The 26101-nt window shown below is 42.3% G+C and overlaps 2 protein-coding genes across 2 annotated transcripts in view; one reads left to right on the forward strand and one right to left on the reverse strand.

The window, feature by feature from the left end:
• The window catches only part of urm1 (ubiquitin related modifier 1), a 14989-nt gene extending 9853 nt beyond the window's left edge, over positions 1-5136 (reverse strand). The window contains exons 1-2 of the mRNA XM_048259267.1: positions 5051-5136; positions 1424-1494 (exon numbers count right to left, since the gene is read on the reverse strand). Of these exons, the coding sequence (XP_048115224.1) occupies positions 1424-1494; positions 5051-5085 (106 nt within the window). The 5' untranslated portion in view covers positions 5086-5136. The remainder of the gene's footprint in view (positions 1-1423; positions 1495-5050) is intronic.
• Positions 5137-8851: 3715 nt separating this feature from the next.
• LOC125304840 (cytochrome P450 2J6-like) lies at positions 8852-25766 on the forward strand. The gene is given in 10 exon segments (XM_048259348.1): positions 8852-8976; positions 21022-21205; positions 21428-21578; positions 21907-22086; positions 22447-22607; positions 22773-22949; positions 23154-23295; positions 23674-23861; positions 24126-24276; positions 25503-25766. Coding segments are annotated over 10 exon segments (1632 nt in total). The 3' UTR covers positions 25676-25766.
• The last annotated feature ends 335 nt before the right edge of the window (positions 25767-26101 follow it).

The following is a 26101-nucleotide window of genomic DNA, read 5'->3' on the forward strand; positions in this document are numbered from 1 at the left end:
CATTGTTGCGGAAGGGGAAAGAGAAGGGAAAGAGAGAAAGGAGGGTGAGAGAGAGAAGGAGAGGGGAAAAGGGAAAGTGTGAGAGAGAGAGAGAGAGAGAGAGAGAGGAATGAGCGGGAGGGAGGAAGGGAGGAGTGGACGGCAGCTTCTTAAGACCAGATTTGCAGCAGTGGATTTGCAGCGGAGGTGGTGGTGGAGGTGGTGGTGGAGGTGGTGGTCAGATTGTTGCCAACATGGCGGAAAAAGAGAGGAGAGGAAAGCAGACGAGCAGAGGAGGGGAGAAGAACGTAGAGGAAAGTAGACGAGAGGAGAGGAAAGAAGAGATGAAAAAGAGGAGAGGAAAGCAGAGGAGAGGAGGAAAAAGAAGAGTAGAGGAGAAAAGAAGAAGAGGAGAAGAAGAGAGGACTGAAGTGAAGAGGAGAAGAGAAGGGGAAGAGAAGAGAAAAGGAGAAGAGCAAGGAGAGGAGAGAAGAGAAGAGGAGAAGAGAAGGGGAAGAGAAGAGAAAAGGAGAAGAGCAAGGAGAGGAGAGAAGAGAAGAGGAGAGAAGAGAAGAGAAGAGGAGAGAAGAGAAGAGGAGAGAAGAGAAGAGAAGAGAAGGGGAAGAGAAGAGAAGACAAGAGAAGAGAAGAGGAGAAGAGCAAGGAGAGGAGAGGAGAGAAGAGAAGAGAAGAGAAGAGGAGAGAAGCTGTCCAGGGCCGGAGCAGGTGTCCAGGAGAGCGTGTGAACCACTCTCCACCGGGGTCACCAGCGGAACGACACAGCGACCGAACAAGAGGGGGGTGACAGAGCGAGGGGGAGTGGCAGAGGGAGAAGAAGGGGAAGAGAAAGTGATGGATGCAAAAGAGAAAGAGAGAAAAATGAGGCAAAAGCGAGAGCAAGAGAGATAGTGAGAGAGGGAGGGAGAGAGAGAGAGGTCACATGGTGTGATATGATTTGTGTGTGTTTTTGTTGGCAGAGAGAGAGAGAGAGAGAGAGAGAGAGAGAGAGAGAGAGAGAGAGAGGGGAGAGAGAGTCCTCTTTCCTCTTGGCTCTGCAGCAGGGCCGGGCAGCAGGGTACCCCCCCCACCCCCCTTTCATCCGTGTGTCAATTTTCTGGCAGACAGATATATGGAGGCAATTAAGTCATCAAGACCAGCAAGGGTCAAGAAGTTTTCAGCATAGAAAATGCAAGTGAAAGAGTGAAATGAAAAGAACATTTTCAGTTTTCATCTCAATACTCACTCTGTTCACTTCATTGTGTTATTTAATTTAACGCTACCTTGATTTTTAATTCAATCTTTTTTTTGGGGGGGGGGCATACTTGACATTTCCAATTTTCCTTTTGTTTTCCGTGATACTTTTAAGAAGATATAGATCTGCCAGATTCTCCCATTCCAGGACTGCTCGGCAAGTCCTGAAGACTCTGCATGTGTTCCAACTTACAGGGGTCCGATTGGCTGGGCAAAGTCACATGATGATCCTTGACCCCATCAAACAGTAGCTCTGCTCCGCCCCTGCAGAGAAAACAGGGACATGATGATGTCATAAAGGGGTTCCATGGCAACCTTCAAAAAGGCCAGAAACCAATACATGATCTTTCTTGAAACAGGACAGCGGCTTAAAAACATCTGTGTCACCAAACACACAAACAGACTGACGATGCACTCTGCAAACTGACATAAGCAGGAAGAAACCGTGACCAAAATGACCCAAAGTGAAGAATGTCAGCTGTCTGGTTTCTGGTATCTATCAAGCATTATTTGATTAGCCTGCACAGCACTGATAATTTAGGTTGCATAAAGTTAATCATTGGTCAAATTGTTGCTACAATCACACACACAAAAACAAAATCACACTACAATAGGGACTACCTCATAAAACACAAAATCTGAGTAATACAAATGTTAACTGACACAATAAAGCCAATCGTGCATGGAAAGATTTGGAGAGATTTAGAAGTAATATTGAATATTCATTATATATCCATATAGTCATTTTTGGCATAAGTACATGTTTTATATTGTACAAACTGCAATAGAGTACAGTTTGCCCGGTACACAGGCAACAGATGCAGGTCATGGTCCTGTCCTGTCCCAACATGGCTGACGTCCTTGGTGCCCTTGCGGTGACCTGTACATTACCTAATGGATGACTGAACTCACAAATGTTATTCAGGCTGAGCTAATTAACTCAGGATTGTCTGACCTTGTGACCCTTTATTAAAGACCAGATAACTAGTGTCTATGGATCTGTTTCCCAAAGCAGCTAAATTATTACACACACACAGAGAAAGAGAGAGAGAGACAGAGACAGTGAGATAAAGAGTGATAAATCGAAAGTAAGGGATAGACAGCCATATATTTTAGTTGTAAGCAGTGACCGAATGGCAGAGTGGGTGCTTGGGTGTGGGGTGGGGTGGGGGGTGGGGGGTAAAGCCACAATATGTGGAAAGAAATAAGGAGAAGAGTTTGTCTGATCTACATCAATAGAAAACCCCCGTCACACCAAGTAGCACCACTGGTCACCAGAGAATGATGGCATTTCTCCTAAAGCCAGTCCCTGCTCCGCCTGCAACAGTTTCCCCGTTTCTCTCTGGCGCTGTGAGGTCAGCTGTGGCCGATGCTGGTGCCTGGTCCAGACGCAACACCACCTCAGCCTCAGCTGGGCCTCTGACATCAGCGCTGGACGAGGGAAGAGATGGAGGAGAAAAGCGGGAGTAACAGTGGTGTGGAGGGGAGGACAACTCTGGGGCAGCGCAACAGGAGGTGTGTGTGTGTGTGTGTGTGCCTGACATCAACAGTACACATACACACACACACACACACACACACACACACACACACACACACACACACACACACACACTACCATTCAGTCCATTCACTGTACAACACACTGAAAAAAGATAGACAGACAGGGAAAGAGAAGGAGGAGGGAGGGAAGGAAAGAGTGAGGAAGGAAAGAAGGAGAGATCAAGGGAATATGTGGATAAAAGACATGCCAGTGAAAGCAGGAGAAAAGGGATGGGGATGAAAGAGAAAAAACAGGGTACAAGAAGCGTGTGAGAAGCGTGCGTGTGTATGTGTGTGTGTGTGCAATAAAGCGGAGTGTACATAGGGATAGCAAGTGAGGGAGCGAGGTAAAGGAAATAGCGATCCACAGGGGGAGAAAGTGTGTGAAATAAAGACAGAAATACAGAAAAAGTTAAAAGAGTAGAGATAGACAGAAATTGAGAGTGAAAGAGAAAGGGAGAGATAAAGAGAGAGAGGGAGAGAGAGATGGGGAAGTAGAGAGTAAGAGAGATGGAGAGAGAGATGGACTAAGAGTGACGTTCTCTTGCAGCAGCAGCAGCAGGTGCGCAGCTCCATAAAGAGGGCTCACATCCCTTGGAGAAAGCCCAGTTGTCCTCCTCTCTCTCTCTGTTTCTCTCCCTCTCTGCCCCCCCCCCACCACCCTCTGGAACTCTGCCTGCTCCCAACCCGCACAGAGGCATACACAGACTCACAGGGAGGGAGGGAGGGAGAGAGAGAGAGAGAGAAAGAGAAAGAGAGAGAGAGAGAGAGAGAGAGAGAGAGAGCCTTGCGTATAGCCTACCTCTCTGGGTCAGTTGGTTCAGCCCTGACACAACCATCGATCTGCTCCCTGCTCTTTATATTCGTTCCGACTGCATTTTATGGAGGCGAGCTAGATAGCACACTGCTCCCCGAGTGGTGACAACCACACACACAGGCTAACTACTGAACAACTGAGCCTCAGGACAACCACACACACAGGCTAACTACTGAACAACTGAGCCTCAGGACAACCACACACACAGGCTAACTACTGAACAACTGAGCCTCAGGACAACCACACACACAGGCTAACTACTGAACAACTGAGCTTCAGGACAACCACACACACATGCTGACTACTGAACAACTGAGCCTCAGGAAACCACACACACAGGCTGACTACTGAACCACTGAGCCTCAGGACAGTCAGTGTTCAGAGCTTCTTTAAAATAAAAATCATGCAGTGCGCCAGTCAGGACTTCACTGTAAAATGTACTGTCTGCCTTTGTGCAACACTTAAGTGTAAGTCCAAAATATACATTTCAACATGAGCACCATGTATTCAGTGCTTTGGTAAGTACGCTATTGTAGAGGGCAATAACATCCATAATTATAGTGGATAGTTCTGGCTGGCTGATGGCTTCACTTCCACTGTATTCAAAGTCTGCTTTGTTATCAGGAAATACAAATTAGAAAAAAATATTTTGTCTTTTATATTATTCTTCACATTACCCTATAGACCCATTACCTAAAATAGCCTAAGTGTAGGCTAGCTACTATGCAAGTGTGCATTATCCTAGTCAGAGATTCATAAATCAATAAGATAAATAGACTACTGCTTATGGAAATAGGCTAATTAATGCAAACTAGTGACTAGCAACGACAGTGTTACACTGGTTATCCGAAATGTGTAAGACGTTTTAGAGCAGCCTGCTTGAATAGCCTACTTTAAAATGTTATCTTTCTACATAACATGACAGACTACAACTGACTGGTGGGCATATTAGGCTACGTTAATCGAACGTTTCCTCACCCACAAAAACTTCATCAATATTGAGAAGGCGTTTTCTATTTCACCGTTATGTAATCGCGAAAATAATTAACGTTAGTCGGCTAGAGAAATCTTTAGGATTCCTCGCAACCTGATAGGGTGACTGCGCCGGGCAGCACGCATGTCACAGCCTTTACTGTCTATGGTCACAGGCAGCCCTACATCGAGATGCCTGCTGCACTGACGGGTTATCCCAATTTCGCAAATCTCCACACCTCACAACTTCATCTAGTACAACACTAATTAGTATAGTTTATCGCATCTTCCTCGTATATTAAGTTGCATGAATATGAGTTAGTATGTAGCCTAACCGGTGCCTTTACGGCTAAAAGCCTGATAATACGAACGTTGTCGCGAGACTGAATCGTTTTTTATTAATCTTATTGAAATGTATTTTGTTAATAGTGAATAACCCACTCACAGTGTTTCATTATATAGCTGTCAAACAAGAAAACTCGTACTAACCCAAACTCCAGATGTAGGGATATGGGCGCCGCCATGTTGCTTTCTTAATCCGGAAGTAATGCGTCATTACCGGAAAGAACTGTTCTTTCTTCTGTTTCAATGCTGTCGGGTAAAATAGCCTACTGGTAAAATGTATCTAGTAGGCCTATTATATATTTTTAAAACTTGTAATTTCTTCAGTTATGTCTATCACTGTGAGTTTGAAACATGCTCTCTCTCTGTGCTCAGTGGAATCTTCAATTGGATTATCCTTGTGATCTCAAACAGCATTCACTGCATTCAACATTATAGTCAAGTAAATTTACGAAACAGGATTGACCCAAAGTGCTTTACAAATGATTACAATGTTATTTACAAATTTACAAATGATTACATATGAAAATAGCAAAATACCAAATAATAATACAATACAGAATACAAAATGGCTAAGAAATAAAATTAAAAAGTAAGTAAAATAATAATACTGGAGTGGTAATAATAATAGTAGCCTATAATAAAAATTAAAAAAAAGGGTATACTTGGAGGTCTATAGTTTTAAGGTCATTAGGGTCAAGACTGGGATTCTTAAGTAGAGGTTGAACAACTGCTTGTTTACAACTGGAGGGGACCACTCTATTAGCCAAGGAGCTCTTAATTATAGCCAAAACAAGGGGACAGATCGACAACAAAAACATCCTTTAAAAGACGTGATGGAAAACATCCAAGTGGGGCAAGGTGGAATTCATGTGAGAGACAACCTCAGACAGCTGAGAGGATGATACGAGTTGAAACTGCTGAAGGCAGCTGAGTGATATATTTGTCACTGAGGGGTCAGAATCTGGGGGTGTGATATGAGATTTAATGTTATCAATCTTATCAATAAAGAAGTTGAGAAACTTTTAAGTTTCAATAGACGAAAGAGTGTCAGCAGCAGTGGTAAAGTTTAAAATGGAATTAATGGTATTAAACAATATTTTTGGTCTATGAGCATTATTATTAATTAAATCAGAATAATACTCTGCCTTAGCTGCATATCTTAACAGAGTTTTGATATATTTTAAGGAAATCTCTAAAAATGTCATGAGACACTTGCAGTTTGTTTTTTCCCCATTTGCGCTCTGCTCTCCTACAAAAATGTCTGAGAGATCGGATGGTGTCCTTCAACCAAGGAGTGTTGTTAGTCTTGGGACTTAGCATTTAAGTTTTAGAGGAGCCAGACAGTCAAGGGTGTCATGGCAACATGAATTGAAGAGAGTGACTAGCTCTTCAGTGTCAGACCAGGTGGAAAGGAGATCTGAAATGGTGTGGGGAGGTGAGGGGAACAAAAAATAATCATAAAATGGTCAGACACACCAATATCAACTATTTCAAGGTTAGAAACAGAAAGACCAGATGAAAGCACCAGGTCTAGTGTGTGGCCCTTCTGATGTGTTGGGGCCAAAACTGATTGGATAAAATTAAAAGAGTCTGCATAAAAAGTCATTAACCATAGGTTTTACAGGACATCAAACATGAATGTTAAAATCCCCTACTATCAACATTTTATCAGAGCGGGTAGCCATATTGATAAAAGATTTGAGAACTCTTGAAAGAAAACACTATTGATTTTAGGAGCTAGGCCGGTACATTAATGCACAAAGGACTGGGATAGTGGCGTTAATCTAATAAAGCTGCACCTCAAAAGTAGAGAACATATCAGTGGGTACATTCTACATTTAAAACAGCTATTAAACACGCTATATAGGCCACCTCCATGACCAGTTGTCCTAGGGGAATTTAAGAAGCTGTGTGTAGGGGGGGCAGTTCTCCAAGTGGAATGAGGTCGCCATTATTATGACCGCAACGCAGCGAAGCGGCGGTCATATAGGTTTAGTCAGATTTTTTTTTTTTTTTCGCATGTCCAAATTTCCGTCAAGGATTCCCGGGACACTGTAAGATCGGGGTACACTAAACTTGGTGGGCATGTAACCCCACATGGATAGCATGGAACCTCCTTTTTTCGTTTTGATCTGTGGCCCCCCCGCTGGACTGGATCCCCCGAAAGGAGGGTAGGGCAGACACAGTTTTCTTTGAATATGTCGAGAACCTTAGGGTTTAGGAGGACCATTTTTTTTTGTATGTTGATCTCAAAGGGCCATGTCAACCCATTCCATAACCACTCATTTTATGTATAGCGCTACCTAGTTAAACACAAAAAAGTAAAAATGAGGTGTTGTAATCGCAGGTATCTGTGACCTAACATAGTCAAAACTGCACGAAATTGGAAGTGTAGGATCATTTATGACACCCTCTGAATGCACGGCAAGTTTCGTGGAATTCCGTTCATGGGGGGCCACACAATAAATTACTTTATGTTACTATATACCAACTGGCCTGTAGGTGGCCGGAGACAGTTTTCTGTGAATATCTCGAGAACCGTAGAGCCTAGGAGGTCCACCTTTTTTTTGTATCTTGGTCTTAAGGGGGCATGTCAACCTATCCCATTACCACTTATTGCATGTATAGCGCCACCTAGTTAAAAATTAAAAAGCAAAACATTAGGTGTTTTCATCACAATATCTCTGGCTGACATGGTCAAAACTGCACGAAATTGAAAATGTAGGATCATTATGACACCCTCCGAATGCATACCAAGTTTCGTGGACTTTCGTTCATGGGGGGCCTTACAATAAAATAATTTATGTGTACATTTAGTGACCGTACACCAACAAGGATTCCCGGGACACTGAAAGACCGGGGTACACGAAACTTGGTGGGCATGTAACCCCACATGGATAGCATGGAACCATTGCTTTTCGTTTTGATCTGTAGCCCCCCCGCTGGACTGGACCCCCGAAAGGAGGGTAGGGCAGACACAGTTTTCTGTGAATATCTTGAGAACCGTAGGGCCTAGGATGACCAATTTTTTGCGTATGTTTGCCTCCAGGGGTCATGTAAACATTCCATTCCATTCCATATGCACACATGTGCATAAACAGATACACACGCGCACACATACATTTACAGTAATCCTACGTATGACACATACTCACACAGTAGACATATATACTCATGCATGCACATGCACACACACAGGCACATAAACAGGCAAACACACAAGCACATGCACATGCACGCACACACACACATAAACATAAACATAATTACATGCGACACATGCACACAATTCAAGAATTTCTCAGAATTATGAACAGGCAAGATGGGGGTGGGGTTGTATAAAATGTATATTACATGTGAAATCTATGAACTAATCATGTTTTGGTACTTGCTGTCTAGCAGATACCAGTGAGAATTGAGTGTGCATAATGCAATTCAGTGAGACAGTTAGAATTATATATGCCTTTCAGCGTGACTTATTTTTGTGGAAAACATGTGCTGGACTGGGCGGCGGTCATATTTTGTACCGCTCTGCGGTACAACTAGTTAAGCCAAGTTTCTGTAATAAACAGAAAGTCCAGCTGACGAGATAGTTTCCATTCAAAATAAATGTCTTATTAGACAGAGATCTCACATTGAGATGTGTTATCTGAAGAGTTGACCTGTTTGCGGGAGGAGTGACAGTGTTCAAATCATTACGTGATCCCTCTGAGGCAGCAGTTTTGGAGATTGGAGTCACAGAAAGAGACGGAAGAGCTGGATGTGCGGAAGAGCTCGCTGGGATGGCTTAGGCCTACCAAACACCTGACGCTGTCGGAGATTTGCAGCATTAATTCCAGCGGCATTCAGTCCGGAGCGGGGAGTTGGTGTGTTGGACACCAGGTGACACTCCCTCTCTGCTGGAGTTGAGAACGATGTTTGAGCAGGCTGCTGGAGTTGAGAGCGATGTTTGAGCAGGCTGCTGGAGTTGAGAGCGAGGAGTTGAGAGCGATGTTTGAGCAGGCTGCTGGAGTTGAGAGCGATGTTCCAGCAGACTGCTGGAAGGTGCTGTGCTGTGTAGAAGGCTGTTGGTAGGCAGCAAGCAGGGCAGAGCCAGTGTCTGTAGCCCGCAAGGAGATGCGACCAAAGCCGCCATGCAAAGTTCAGCGGCAATGTACCACAAGGCCTTCATGTGCAAACACAACAAGCGAGCCTAGCCTAGCTAGCACAAAGCCTCGATCACCCAGCTGGACAGTGAACCAACTAGGAACCCAGTGCAGACAGGATGGAGAGGGAGAGAGACACTAGCAGGCAACAAGTCTTCAATAGCAGTGCAGGTTCTTCCACTGTCAGTAGCGTCAACAGTCAGATGTCTCGATGATAGCAATCGGCAGAAAAACAAAAACAGCTGATCAATAGGTAGCGCCGGTGGAACGCAGAGGCAGACTTCAGGTGAAAACACAGTAAAAGTAGATAGATAGATAGATAGATAGATAGATAAATAGGCTACTTTATTGATCCCCAGGGGAAATTCAAGGAATTTCAAGTATTTTAAAATGAAACAAACAATTGAAATAAAAAGGCTATCTATAACTGTGCAGCTAAACTAAATGAGTGTAGGCCCTACAAGAATTAAGGAAAAATAATCCGGACAAAAACAAGTCAGACGCAGCCAGCGTCCCCGTTGCTAGGCGACAAGATTAGAACTGTCACTTGACACACACACAAAGTGGCATCAGGCAGAACAGCTGAAGTTTGACTGAGAAGGACTGTCGTTGTGTGTTTGTGTGTGTGTGTGTGTGTGCACGTGTGGTGCTACCATGCCCCCCACACACATACACCCCCACTCTCTTTGCCCTCTGTCATATCGGTGACAGCCTTGTCCCATTGGGGCAGATTGAATTGCAAATCTGATGCCTTCTGTTGGCGTCCGAATCTTCAGTGGTCTTTTTGCAGGCACCCATTCATGTGGTAATAGGGGAGAGGGTAAGCATAGGGGGCCAGGGGTGACCGGGGGCGCAGGGTGAGGGGAAGTCAGTCGGCCACTGTCCAGGCTGAGGCATCAGCAATGTGGATCTGAGTGTAACGTTTGGCAATAACCTGTATGCCTGCACCTTTAATTCTGTACGTGTGTTGCTCTGGGCTGAACAAGCCCATCCAATGGGGTAGACTATAAGATGGACTCTTTCTCTCTCCCTCTCCTGTGTACATGCTTCTGTGTCTGTGCCAGCATGGGGCCCATTTTTTGCAAACATGCTAGCAGTATTTTTGTGAGCCATGTTTGCCCACTCCAGCTAGTACAACACAGTTTTATAATATGAGCATTGTTCATCAAGTGCAGTATGGTGCAGTGGCTTAGGAAGAGACATGGGGAGAGAGGCAGAGAGCATAACCTGTGATTTACATGTGAATCTAGCGGGTGTGTGTTTACATGCATGTAGGCTATCTGTGTGTGGGTGGGTGTGCAGGCTACATGGAGATGTGGGGGTAGAGAGAGAGAGAGAGAGAGAGAGAGAGAGAGTGTGTCTGTGTGTGTGTGTGAGAGAGATTTAGACAACAAAGTGTTAAAGCACCAAGACATGTCATCCAGTCACTTCTCATTTGCTAAGCCTCTCAGAATGTGACATGCAGTTCTTAAGCCGTCACTGCTTCCCTGGTATATCCTATATTCGCCACACCCAACTTATTCTGTAGTTAACATGTTATAGCTTGTGAGATCACTCCCTTCCCACCACAACAAGTGTACAACAGGGCTAAAGCCTGTGGTCTTCAATGCAATTAGGATGGTGCCAAAGGTTGTCCAAAATCTTTGCTTTATTGATGATTAGTGGGCCAAACTATTACTGACGACTGCTCACAGACACAGACATAGACTACACACAACACACACACACAGACAGACAGACACACACACACACACACACACACACATACAAGCTCAAAATAGAAACCTATCTATCCCTTCTTTATGAAATGTTTATAAGGAACAGATGCATTATTCTAAATAACCGCACACAAAAAAGCACGCAAGTTATGGGTTTGCTGTGAAAGCAGTTATGAGTGTGGCATTTTTGGTGCTATATAGGAGAAGTGCTTGTTTCCTGGAATCACACAGATGTCAGGGCCGCTCTGACACAGTAGCAAAGGCAGTGGCTGTCACACTGAAGTAACTGACAATGAAGGACACAATGGAGAGGCAGAGAAAAGAAAGAGAAGAATGAGAGTGAATGGAGGACGATCGCGCGGCTCTGCTGAATGGACGCGTTTGCTTGTTTCAGTGAGCACATAGGAAATATAAATTAATATGTTACACACTCAGGCAAGAGAGACAGAGAGAGAGAGAGAGAGAGAGGGATAGAGTGATAGACAGAGAGAAGACGAAGCTGAGTCACTTCATCGCACTCTATGCAATGATGGAAAACTTTGTGAGATGTTTTCTGTGTAATGTTTCTCTCTATTTCTCTCTCCCTCTATCTGCTTGGCCTGGTTCGCAGTCATCTCGGTGCGGCTTTAGGAGAATAAGCTCTTGTTAAACGTTCCCCCCGAGCCTCCGAAATGTCCCCAGCACAGTGATGGGTGACGGACAGTTCTGCCGCGCTTTTGTCCCCCCACAGGGGCCTGGGAGCGTGGGGTTGGGGGTGGTGTGTGTGTGTGTGTGTGGGGGGAGGAGCAGAGTGGGCAGCTAGGGGTGTGTGTGTGTATGTGGTATGTGTGTGTGTGTGTGTGGGGGGATGTGGGCGGTGGTTGTTGAGGTTCTCAGCGTGCCCTTGTGTCTCTGTCGCCAGGCTACAGGGGTACGCCAGTGTGCCAGGGGTGCCAGGACGATCTCTCTCCGCCTCGTACCCAGCTGTGCCACGCAGTGATGTGAAAAAGAGGTTGCTCTCACTCTCTCTCTCTCTCTCTTTCCCTCTCTGTCTATCGCTTTCTCTCTCTCCTCTCTCTCCTGTGTCTCCCTCTCTCTTGTCCCTGTTCTAGTACTGCTGTCACTCACACACACACACACACACACACACACACACACATTCATCAGAGAGCATGATGGCCCCTGTGTACCCCAGTCGCCTCCATCTTGTCTCTTCCTGGCCTGGCCGCAGAGTCAGAGTCACGTTACGCTGACACACACGCAGTTCTGTCCCAGCACGCATGCCCACTGCCGCAGTACACACACGCGCACGCATGCGCACACACATGCACGAGCACACACACACACACATATATACATACACACACATATACACAAAGATGGGAAAACACACACATGCACACAAGTCAACATACACATACATTAATGCACATGCACATTCATACACATACATTCATTTTAAACACATGCAGAAGGCATACTCACTCTCACACACACACACATACACACACACTCACACACACACACACACACACACACACACACACACACACACACACACACACACACACACACACACGTTAACATGAATGCAATGCAGAAATTAATGGAAAGATTAATGGAAAGAATAGGAACATTTACACCTCCAAAGACATATGATCATATTTTGAAGTGCAAAGGTCTGTAAGCCAAATCACAGTGAGAAGGATTTTAACAGTAGAGACTATTGCACAGTAGCATACACATATCATACATTTACTTACAGGATTCTGCCGCAGTATTGTGGAATTAGGTTATCCATTCAAACAATCAAAACATTCCCTAATTTAATTATTTGCTTTTGCAACATGCCCTTATTTCTTCCTGTTGATTAAATATTCCTATATGTTTGGGGCTAAGTATATGAAATGCTTAGTGTTCTGACTGGCAACCTCAAGAGAGTGCTTACTTTGGTCTACTGTTAAAACAGCATCACCATCTTGTGGCCGAATGTTGAAACTACGGCTTGGGGAGCAGCTGTGAGGTCTAGATGGATATAGTATATAGTTAGTTGTATATAGTATAGTATATAGTTGCCAAAAGTTGACATGTGAATACATCGTTCCAATTATGTGGTATGTTGTTTATACATTGTGCCAATCATGTGTTGTGATCTCGCAGCTGGAGCGAGGCTGGTGTGTTGTGATTAATGAAACTGGAAATAATTTTTTTGTTTATTTTCTTTTTCTTGTGCAGACAATCTGAAATATATGAAAAATGCCTGGAATGTATCCCATTCCAAGGTGTCTAAAAGTTGAACAGCTTTTAGGCTACTCTGAAAAGAAGCCATGTGACAACAAGGAAGCAATTGGGGGTTTATAACATCACTGTTAGTGTTACTGTTTTTATCCATGCATATGTTGCACGTCATCTAAATAGTATTCCTGATTTAACTGTAATCTGTCACAATAACTTATTGTGTTGCCTACTCAAATAAATAAGTTATATAGAATGATAGATAGATAGATAGATAGATAGATAGATAGATAGATAGATAGATAGATAGATACTTTATTCATCCCGAGGGAAATTTTAGGCACCCAGTAGCTTATACAACCATAACACAACAAACACACAAACACACACATCTCTCACATACATACAAATCATGAAATGTTAAAATTAAAGAGCATGTGAAGTGATTACAAAGGTCTGATATGGACAGACCATGTGATGCACTGACCATGATAAGGTGCTATGGTATGGTAGAGGGTGTGCAGTGGTGGTAGTGCAAAAGTGAACAGTGCAGGGATTGAACAGCGTAATAACTTTGCTTGTTATTTAAAAAATAATGACTATGAAAATACACGAATGTAAACATAATAGAATTGCTTAACAAACAAGAAAAAGAAAGAACAATATATAACAGGGAATGAGTTATAAGGTGTAGATAATGTAGTTTTGGCTGACCAGTCCAGTTTATTGTCCATTTTTTTTTCTTACTTATATGTGCTGACCACCTCCACATTGACCCTTCAATGGAGACTGGCAGCATAGGTGGCTTAGATCTCCTGAAATCCACCACTATCTTCTTGGTCTTTGTTGTGTTAAACTGCAGATGGTTGAGCCTGCACCATTGCACAAAGTCATCCACCAGGTTCCTGTACTCGTCCTCCTGTCCATCCCTGATACATCCCACAATTGTAGTGTCGCCCGAAAAACTTCTGCATGCGGCAGGGCTCAGTAGCTGAAGTCAGACGTGTAGGGTGAACAGGAACGGTGAAAGCAGTGTCCCCTGAGGCGCTCCGGTGCTGCTGATGACAGTCTCTGAGAAGCAGCGCTTCAGCCTGACCAACTGTGGTCTCTCCGTCAGGTATCTGTGATCCAGGATACCAGGTGAGCATCAACCCCCATCTGTACAAACTTGTATCTCAATCTGACAGGCTGAATGGTGTAAAAGGCGCTGGAGAAATCAAAGAACATGATTCTTACAGCGCTTTCCCCTTGTCCAGATGAGATTGCGTTCAGTGCAGTAGGTATATGGTGGCATCCTCCACGCCCACCTTCACCTGGTATGCAAACTGGAGCAGGTCAAGTGAGTGGCGGACCTGGGGTCTGAGGATGTAAAGTAGTTGTCGCTCCATGGTCTTCATCATGTGTGATGTTAGAGCGACTGGCCTAAAGTCATTTAGCTCACTGGGCTTCTTTGGAACTGGGATGAGAAATGATGTCTTCCACAGTGCTGGTACCTTACCCAGTCGGAGGCTCAGGTTGAAGACTTGCTGCAGAGGCTCCCCCAGTTCCACAGCACAGGCTTTGAGCAGTCTAGGACACACTCGGTCTGGGCTGGCTGCTTTCCTGGGGCGAAGTCTCCTCACCTCTCCTCTTACCTGATTTGCAGTGATGATGGGAGGAAGGGGGATCCCTTTGTTGTGTATTGCAGGGAGGGGTGCATCTGTGGATGTTGGCTGAACTAATGATACAGATACCTGAAATGTGCTCACTCAGATTAAATCTCTACTCTACTCTAAGCCTACATTAACATCTCATTTGTTTATATTGAGTTTATTGAGTAACACTTTCATGAATGGTTTCTTGATTTTAATCTGGAGCCCCCACTTATTCTTTGGTCTTTTCACATGGGACTCACTAGTAGCAGTACCAGAAAGGGACATGGGAGGCGCTGTGGGATAACTCTCTGTAGAGCCATACATCCACGGCTCTGACTCTATGGTATTAGCCAGCCAACTGGTTCCGTTTAGTTATTCAGGTGTGCGAGACCATTGATTGTATATAAAGTCAATGTGCGAGATGATTACAATAGCCAGGAGGCACTGTGTGATGTGGAAACCCACGTCATCCAAGAGCATCAAATAATGAACTGAGCTGTTTAGCCACTCATGTGATAATGGATCAAATATACAATAATATGTGGCACTGAAGAACACTGTCTCTTCTCTGCAACACAAACAGCCCTTTTGTGTGTGTGTGTGTGTGTGTAGGCTATGTGTGATTGCACCTAACACAGATAAAAACACTGAGTGGAAGTGAAGTGTTAAAATGGTAATTGTGTCGCATAGCAACTGCGTAATTGCATGAATTAAGAAATGCGTAATGTGTAACTCAGTTATACATTAACATACAACTGTAGACATTTTTCCTTATTCTCAGACAACATTTTGCAAACATACAAACAATTTGTACCATTTTTTAACAATACAATGCTACATAATAGTAGGCCTACTAGTTGAAGTGGAGATTTTGGGCTCAGAGTGACCAAAAGCTCATTTTGTTGACAATATTTTCAGATTTGTGAAGCGATAAAATGATATATCCAAAATTCCCTCTGTTAATACAATTGACATCTCCAATGCTCCAATGTTCAGCACATGAGCATCAGGTAACAACTCATTTGTATTATTCAAATGTAAAATTTCAGGAAACACAATACAAAACAATAGCCTATAGTCTCAAAGTAAGTTATCAATGAGGGTTGTTTCATAGTGATATAATCAGTTGTCTTGCCTATCGAGGCCTATATTTTATTAACCAAAAGAGTCAACCAACAAGTCCTGCCAGTTCTGACAGAAGGACAGGGAGTCTTGAAAATAACAAGTCAAGTCAAGTTTATTAAGTGCATTTCATACACAGGGGTTATTCAATGTGCTTAAACAAAAGCAAAGAATAATGATTCAAAGTCAACTCTGTGACTTACTGGAAGCCAGTGCAGGGACTTAAAAAGCAACAAAGAGAAACGTTGCTATGAATTAAAGTTTGTAATAAAAAAAAATGTTAGGCAGAATGTCTAAGCCACATGTGGAAGAGTTGAGATTATGTACTGTTTTTTTTTTTTTTTTTAAGAGTTTCATATAGTCTATCAAGCGGAACTCAAACATCAAGTTTCCATCCCTTTGTAGCTGAAAGTTCCAGAAGTTTAGTTAGTAATTGAGAAGATATGTTCAGCCTGATTTTACTGTGAAAAGAGGTTCATTCTCATTGCATTTATTACATGAGAGAAGTTCAGTTGAAAATAGCACACAAGTATTAATTACTGATGACAGCTAGTCGCTCTTAACCATTGAACTATCCTCATAAAAGTATAATCATAATAATTTCAGTCAGTTTGGTTATAGAACCACAAGGATGCTTGACAACTGTAAAGATGCTATGATTTTTATTTAGATTTGTGAAACACGTGTTGAAGCATGCCCATAACATCCAAGCTCATTCAAGGTCCCAATTTATCAGAACATCACATGAGACATCAGAACATCACATAATGTATAGTTGTCGGAGTTACTAAATAACTTTGTTTCTTTCCATGAACAAAGAGCATATCACAGCATGTGCAGGGCGCACTACAAGCGCAGTTCACCAGACATACAAACAAAGTCTATAAATGGAATAATTCACCCCCAAAAAAGGAACCATGCTCTTTAGAAACATTTCTGCTGGAAGGAAATCACGTGGCACTCTTTTTTTTTTTTTAAATCTGGGGGCCTGGAAAGAAGGGAAGGAAGGTGTGTGTGTGTGTGTGTGTGTGTGTGTGTGTGTGTGTGTGTGTGTGTGTGTGTGTGTGTGTGTGTGTAGGCTATGTGTGATTGCACCTAACACAGATAAAACACTGAGTGAGACTGATTTCACTAAGAAAAGGAACAGAGATAGACTACAAATGATGGTCCTGACTGAAGGAGACAGGAAGTCTTGAAAAGAAAAAGTGCCTGGTCGCTCACATCCATGAAAGTATCATTATAATAATTTTAGTCTTAACTAGTGCCCGCTGTGGTTAAAGAACCACAATGCTTGATAACTGTAAAGATGCTATGATTTCCTGTGTAAACAGATTCTTAAAATGCAAGTTCCAATTCAGGAACATCACATTATGGAGTAGTTTTGCAAAGTAGTAGAGTTGCATGAAACTATATTTATCTGTGTTTCTTTTCATGAGCAAAGAGCACATCACAGCATGTGCAGCACAGTTCACCAGACATACAAACTTTATAAAAGGGGCCATGCTTTGGACCATTTTAACAATAATACAATACAGTGCACTGTTCTCTTTGTAGAGCCGCCATGTGTCTGAACATGGTAACATATAGTGAATGCTCTGCATCCGGTTACATAATGAATACTCTGAAGATCTTACTTGACATGCAGCAGTCAATGGACCAGACTTAGATAAAGGACACATGCACAGGAATATAGTAAACAGCACTGTGAATGAAGAGAGTTGCAGAGTCCAAGCTCAGAATTATAGTCGACCGGCGCACAGTAGACTCCGGCTCATGGTTATGGTACATGGGAATTTCTTACATGTTATATGGGCACTTACAGGCAGTTCCTACATGGACATTTCATATAGTCTGGGAGAACCCAGATGAACCTGTTAGCGAATTTGAATTTGCTCTGCAGGTTAGTCTGGCGAGGAGGCCATTGATGACCATTTCCAATGTTCTAAAAACCCAGACCCCAATCAAAATCGGTAATCCGACATGGGGCGGGCTTTTTATGCTGATAGACAGAGCAGTACATTCAAACAACCAATGGCTGCGGTGACGACATTTTCTTTTGAATTGAGTAAAAACTGCTTTTAAAACCTTTGTTTACAAGAAAGATTTGATTGCTGCACTTATATGTCACTAAGAAAAGGAACAGAGATAGACCACAAATGACGGTCCTGACTGAAGGAGACAGGAAGTCTTGAAAAGAACAAGTGCCTGGTCGCTCACATCCATGAAAGTATCATTATAATAATTTCAGTCTCAACTAGTGCCCGCTGTGGTTAAAGAACCACAATGCTTGATAACTGTAAAGATGCTATGATTTCCTGTGTAAACAGATTCTTAAAATGCAAGTTCCAATTCAGGAACATCACATTATGGAGTAGTTTTGCAAAGTAGTAGAGTTGCATAAAACTATATTTATCTGTGTTTCTTTTCATGAGCAGAGCACATCACAGCATGTGCAGGGAGCACTTGAGTACATTTGAGTATGAGCACAGTTCACCAGACATACAAACTTTATAAAAGGGGCCATGCTTTGGACCATTTTAACAATAATACAATACAGTGCACTGTTCTCTTTGTAGAGCCGCCATGTGTCTGAACATGGTAACATATAGTGAATGCTCTGCATCCGGTTACATAATGAATACTCTGAAGATCTTACTTGACATGCAGCAGTCAATGGACTAGACTTAGATAAAGGACACATGCACAGGAATATAGTAAATAGCACTGTGAATGAAGAGAGTCCAAGCTCAGAATTATAGTAGACCGGCGCACAGTAGACTCCGGCTCATGGTTATGGTACATGGGAATTTCTTACATGTTATATGGGCACTTACAGGCAGTTCCTACATGGACATTTCATATAGTCTGGGAGAACCCAGATGAACCTGTTAGCTAATTTGAATTTGCTCTGCAGGTTAGTCTGGCGAGGAGGCCATTGATGACCATTTCCAATGTTCTAAAAACCCAGACCCCAATCAAAATCGGTAATCCGACATGGGGCGGGCTTTTTATGCTGATAGACAGAGCAGTACATTCAAACAACCAATGGCTCGGCGGTGGCGACATTTTCTTTTGAATTGAGTAAAAACTGCTTTTAAAACCTTTGTTTACAAGAAAGATTTGATTGCTGCACTTATATGTCAACAAGATTCTACAAGACATTTTCATCTGGCTATACCCAATGTTTAGCTCCGTTGTGGTATTTATTCAAATTAGCTATAATTGCATTATGCCCTGTTTGCCCATGTTAACAAACAAATTCAAAAAACTTGTAATACATTTTTTGTTTGTCTTGATATAAGTAATCAACTCAGTAATTTTCATGGTGATATGTAAGGGTTAGTTTTTTTTTATTTGCGTGAGAAAAATACTGAATAGGCGCATGAATACGGTATATTTGGGTCTTTTTCGAAACTTTCCCCTGTTGGGATTCTTCGGGGCTGTTTTTTCCTTACTCAGGACATATTGAGGATACAAAATCAGTTAAGTTTGCTTCTGTTGTAATTTGTTCAACCTTTTTTCATAAAATGACTGGACTATTATCTGCAGGGACATGTCTGCTAATGAACATTTGCCATGGTAAAGCTTGATTTTGCTTTAGTCAAAAAGTGTGACAATATCATTCACACCACATTTACTCTGCCTGTTGAGATAGGAAAAGGATAATAAAGTATTGCATAATTAAAACACACAGCCAACCCCCCTCCCTAACACACACACGCACACGCACGCACACACAGAGGTAAAAAAAAACACACACGGGCACACACGCAGTGAGAGAGAGACACACACACACAGGTCTTTCTGTGTGAAAGACTTTTACACAAAACACACATATATGTTTACATAATCGCACTAATTTTAAGGAAGTAGGTAGCAGATAGTCTGCCTTCAGGTGAAGGAGGAGCTGATCCTTCTCAGTAGGTGAAAAGTTGTGAGGTCAGCTCTGATAACCACACGCATATGCTGCTTTTGATGTTTGAGCCCAGTTGTTCTGCTGTAAGTTGGTTGGAGGTTATAATACAAGCCTTCCTTGTCTTCCTTGAACCTGAATTACCAAAACATTTGTTTAAACTGCCAGTTTGTCATTAATGCAGTGGTGCATTTTGCCCATGTTCAGGGTGGAAAGTAAAAAAGAAAAATTTGCATATGCATTTGCATTTGGTGTTTTTAAAAAGAAGGGATCATGGCGAATAAAGAAAAGAATATAAAACAAATCTTTGTATATTCCCACAAGGTGTTTGGGTGCTCTGAAAATGAGAACCAAATTGATTTTTCAGACTTGTGAGGTCTGCTGTTCAGACTCTGAAGGAATTTATTTTCTGTTCATCGGTTTTTGTGAGAGTGTTTCTACTTATCTCAATAAGGAAAATAAATTAAAAGCGTATGTTGAGTACAAATATGTCTTCTAAAGGCCTAAACAGAGCCCAGCCAAAAACTATTTTGGCAAAAAAAAATATTGATCAACTTTGAGGGACAGCTATAACCGTGCAGGATCATCCAGACCAAACATGACGATTTTGCATACTACTTCTATTTATGTACCAGCATGCACAATTTGAGCCCCCTACATGATTTAGTTCTTGCGCTATGGCTTGTGAACTTTGACAAAAAAAAGAGGCTGAACAAAATCAACACCCCCCTACCCCCATAAAACTGGCTGTATCTTATATAAAAGTCATTTTACAGTGTGTCTCCTGGGTAACATAGGTACACCTGGTAATTTTTTCAGAATTGTTTGAGACCTAAGTGCGTGGGTCCTGGTTGAATTGACGTGGAATGACCCTACTGGTTATATCAGCGAGCAGCAATTTTATATTGGATAAGCATATAGAAATTTGACCTTTTTGAATGACCCTGTAAGTATTCACTAAATGGTTACTATTGTGAAACAGTCTGACATGTCTTACTGTATACTGGAACTTGATTATGATTATCTGAGGTGTCGGGTGTCTAGGCTTGAAAAATGACTTAAATACCCAAAAACATAAATGTGGGACTTCTATAAGACCCCTGATTCAGCATCTTTCCACTTCGTATTATGTCATCTCAAATTGTGTCGCACATCATGGAGTCACAGTGGTGAGCGTGCGCTAGGTCACTGAGCCCTCCCACCAATGCATTGCCTTAGATATGACAGCAGGACAAAGTGCAACATGTCTGGGCAGAGACCTGTGTGTATTTAATCAGCTACCTAAGCAGTTAGAGGTCAGACAGAGAGAGAGAGAGAGAGAGAGGCATTCTCTAAAGCACATGGCTCCCTCGTCATCCTCAACCTTCAGTTCCTCCTTGCTGAGATGGATGGACATCCAGGTGCTGCTGGTGTCCACCATTGTCTTTCTGCTTCTAGCGGATATCATGTGGAGGCGCAGGCCAAAGACCTTTCCTCCAGGTCCACTGTGTTGGCCTGTCATAGGGAACATGGTCACCATTGACTTCAAAAAAGCCCATCTGGAACTGTGCCGGGTAAGTGTCAGACATTTATAAGAACAGGTTTCAGAATCAGATATTTATGAGAACTGGTCACTGTAATAATGAAAGAATACATGAAAGAGTGCCACAAGAATTCTTCTTCTTCTTCTTTGTCTTCTTCTCTGCTATTACATAGCTGGCTCCAACTGTTCAGGAACATTTTGCCACATATGCCTTTTTAGCCCTTATGATGTGTCTTATCTTTGTCTCTCGTAGTTTGCTGAGCAGTATGGGAATATCTACAGTCTTAAAATTAATTCCTCATGGTCCATGACCAAGATGGTGCGAGAAGCTTTGGTGACTCAAGGAGACACCATGGCTGACCGGCCTGAGAGTGCACTTACAATGGAGGTGTCCAACCATGTTGGTAAGACTAAGGATACTCCTTCTGTTTTATGATTATTCACACATAAATAGTATCGATAAACTGCTTTTATTTTTGTATTAGTGCTAGTTTGTACTAGATCATGTCCGTGTCCTACTGTGGCTCATTTAGCAAAACAAGGTGCAAACAGCACCAATGTCATGAGTTCCTTACCTGGCACACCTCCACACAGTGTGTCTGTATAGCACTGAAACAGAATGAACATGTCTGCTAAAATGAATGAATGAAAAGGAAAGGAACAGAGGGAGGTTTTACTTGATCATAAACAGGAAGTTAGTGATACATTTTTAAATGGGGGCTGGAGCAGCAGGCTCTGTTTACATGTTGTCTCCTTTCTACAGGCGTTGCACCAGCAATGGATATTTATGGAGACAACAGCGCAAGTTTGCCCTGTTTACCCTCAAGTATTTCGGAGTCGGCAAGAAGTCTCTTGAGTCAGCCATTTTAGATGAGTTTACCCATCTTTCCAGAGATATTGAAGAACTTGATGGTAAGAATACAGTCTGTATTCTTGCAAATAAGGGGCGCAAGGAATTGTATTAATTTATGTATTTATTCATGGGTATGATTATGGCTCTTTGCAGATGCTTTTGACCAAAGCGACATAGGCTACAATAATAACAATAAACATTATTATTATAAATCACTGAAAAAGTAGTCATATAGCCTACATAAAATATAGCAATGATAGCAGAACAGAATTATAAACATATCAGGTTATAATAATAACAATAACAAGTACTATATAACTGTGGTGAGGTTGTGAGATGTGATAAATGATCCTGTTATAAATAAGAATATATAAACAGGGATAGAGCATTTATTTATCTCTTACTCTTTGTCTCTTTAGGTAAACCATTCAATCCACACTTGCCTACAAACTACGCTGTTGCCAACATCATTTGCTCCCTTGTTTTTGGGCATCGATTTGAATACACCGACGAGAAGTTCCAAACACTGATGACTATGTTTGATAAAACTATTGAACTTGAAGCCTCCATTTGGGCACAGGTATTGTACTCATCCTAAATGATAACAGTACTCTATGTTTCATTTAATTTTTGCAAATAGCAATACAGTATCTGTTCTCGGTAGTAGAATAGTTTATGAGTAGAAGAAGGACTTCAATGACTAAGTGGTGATTGAAAAGGAACTTGTGTGGCTTACCTTTTGTAGCTGTACGATGCTTACCCGGTGGTGAGGAAACGCTTACCTGGGCCTCACCAGACCATCAAAAAAATCTATGACCACGTGAAAGTTTTCCTGAGGGAGGAAATCGAGCAGCGCAAGAAAGACTGGGAACCCTCAGAGCCAAGGGATTACATTGACTGCTATTTGACTGAGATTGAAAAGGTGAGAAGTGTGTGTGTGTGTGTGTGTGCTGGACCTGTGACATGAGATGCCATGCTCTTTATGCCCTATGGGTCCTTTGGTTTGAACACGTCATCAGAATGACACTTGCTCACTTGGCCAGAAGAATGACACAAAGGTGTCGTCAAAACGGCACGTTTTCACTTCTGTCTTTTCTTTTTTCTTTTATCTGTGTAATCACTGAAGAGCAAGGAGAATACAGCTGCTGGCTTCACCGAGGACAATCTGATCATGTGCTCGGTGGACTGGTATGTGGCCGGCTCCGAGACCACGTCCACCACCCTGCGTTGGAGCTTTCTCTACATGGCCAAGTACCCTGTGGTCCAATGTAACACACACACACACACACACACACACACACACACACACACACACACACACACACGTTAAATGTCTCCATTTCAGGAGTGATCCTGCTGAAGCCATCATTTTCTGCCTGGGCCTCCCCTGGGGCGCCCGATGCATGAAATAGATTTTAAAAAGAAAAACGTAACTGTTTCCCCCAAAATAAATTAGACAACATAGATCAAACTTGTATTTCATCTTATTGTAACTCACAGCTGACAAATGCCCCCACACACACACACACACATACACTTCCCAAAAAACCTTGTGCTTAAACTTAATATTGTTTTTTGCTATTTTCGTATCATCAAATAGAAAATGTTGATACCCCCCCCCCTTTTCTTTCCATTTACTTCAACAGAAATGGTCCAGGCTGAGATAGATAGAGTTATTGGTCAGTCACGCCTGCCTACCATGGCAGACAGGGCGGACATGCCCTACACTGATGCGGTCATCCACGAAATTCAGAGGATCGGCAACATCGCCCCATTGGGCCTGCCCCGGTACACTACCAAAGATGTGCAGCTCGGCGACTACCTCATCCCCAAGGTGACCTTCAATACACCCCTGCCCCAAAAGACACTAAATAGTTATCGTTATGAACTTCATTCATAACTATAGTTATAGTTGTTCATATAGTTATACAATAACTATATATATAATAATTATAACTATATAATATAGTTATAGTTATGAACAAATACAAACAGATGTTGGAAATTCCATAATAGATTCTGTAATTTCTTCTGACTATTCTTAATGTGATCACTGATAATTCGATGAATATAAATGGATCTTTACATACTTTTGCAGGGTACCGAGATAATAGCGAATTTGACATCAGTAATGTTTGACAAGGAGGAATGGGAGACGCCGCACACTTTTAACCCAGGACACTTCTTGAACAAGGAGGGCAAGTTTGTGAAGAATCCTGCGTTCATCCCATTCTCAGCAGGGAAAAAGAGCATTTAAAGCAACACCAAAGAGTTTTTTGTACCTTAAAATAATGTTTCCAAAATTGTTTCCCTGGTTCATCAACTCGTAACAGGGTGAACGGCACTTCTGCATTTGCTTCACGGCCCTCTATCCGCTATAACTGCACTATGTAAGTTTGCCAGATCGGGTAGCGGGTAGTTCGATGGAATGAGACATAAGAAACTACAAATTTGACTTGCATGATGTCGCAATACATCGTACTTTTCATAAAATCATGCAACATATTCTACCTTGTCTATGGACATTGTTATTTGCAAAGCCGTTGCTGGATAAACAAATAGCGTGCATGCGACAGAGGAAAAGTTCTTTGGTGTTGCTTTAAACATAGAATGTTGATGAATCATAGCATAACTACGTATCAGTATTAGGGCTGTCACTTTACGTTCGAAAATCGATTGCACAATCGATTGGACCAAACAACACAAGTTTCGAAAACTAAAATAGGGAATCGATTTTAATGTAGAGAGACGAGTGATGGGCCCTAATAACTTGAGGAGTTCGATGTGGAAGTACTTCGGATTTTTGGTATATCAAACTATGGAGAAGAACAAAGCGGTAGGCTACGCAAACTGTGCAATCGAAGTTCTACGAGGCTAAATTTGTTTGACATTTCTAATCGTAAACACAGACACAGCTAGGTTGAAGCGTGCAGTCATGTCACTGATGTAATGGCAGTCCACTCGGCTTACTGGTTTTCGAGAATGCTGCACTTCTGTTTGTCATTGTGCACGAAACTTCACTCCAATAAATCAGAAATATTGCTGGCTTGCGTCTACAAGCGCCCTCTTTACGTTGGTCCTGCAGTTGTTTGTGGATTGGCCTATATTTGGCGTTGAAAATGGAAACGTCTTTAGACATAAAAAATCGATTTTACAATCGATTCAATGAACACTTATGTCTCAAAAATCGAACAGGATTTTTTCACAAAAGTGACAGCCCTAATCAGTATGTATGATTTTTTATGTAGATCCACTACAGGCATGTTTATATTTACAGACTACACTGTAATACCATCTCACTTTCAAATTTTATAGTAACATTGCTCTCTCAAATGGACTTACTGAGAAAATGATACAGAGCTCAATGTAAAATCAGACCTTATTTCACCGGTGTCATACTGTGCTAGATCACCATACATATTGCCTGTGACCTCATTTCAACCAAATGAATGCCCCTCTCTCTCAGGGAAAAGAGTGTGTCTCGGGGAAAGCCTAGCCAAGATGGAGCTCTTTCTCTTCATCACATCCTTCCTGCAGCGGTATACTTTTTCGATGCCCGCCGGGGTGAAGCCTGTGATGGATTTCCGTTTTGGCATAACCCTGGCACCCCAGCTGCATGAAATATGTGCCACGCCACGCCATCAGTGAATGGTAGCAGAGGGCAGACTATAACTTTGGTTCTCTGTACCATCTTCTATTTGACTTTACTTGCTGAGAAAGGGCATTGCAGCTGGAAGATTAATGCTGGGTATTTTTTGGGGTTTTGTTGGCAAACCCCCAAAAAAAAATAAACAATTTAATTGTGCTTCATTTTGATCAGTGTTTAAATTTCCAAGAAATTATGAATATGCAACTGTATACACACACACACACATATTTTACTTCTCATTTATTTGTGTTCACAATTCAGACTAAATATTACATAAGGACACACATTTGACAGGTGCAATAATTGCTCAGACAAGATTCAGTCATGTGACACTGTTGACAATAACAAAGCAGCAGCATGAACAGATGTTATGGACACAGAGAGAGAGAGAGAGAGAGACACACACACAGTGTAAATAGATGGAA

This window comes from Alosa alosa, chromosome 12 (assembly GCF_017589495.1).
Source record: "Alosa alosa isolate M-15738 ecotype Scorff River chromosome 12, AALO_Geno_1.1, whole genome shotgun sequence".
In the NCBI taxonomy this organism is placed as follows: Eukaryota; Metazoa; Chordata; class Actinopteri; order Clupeiformes; family Clupeidae; genus Alosa; species Alosa alosa.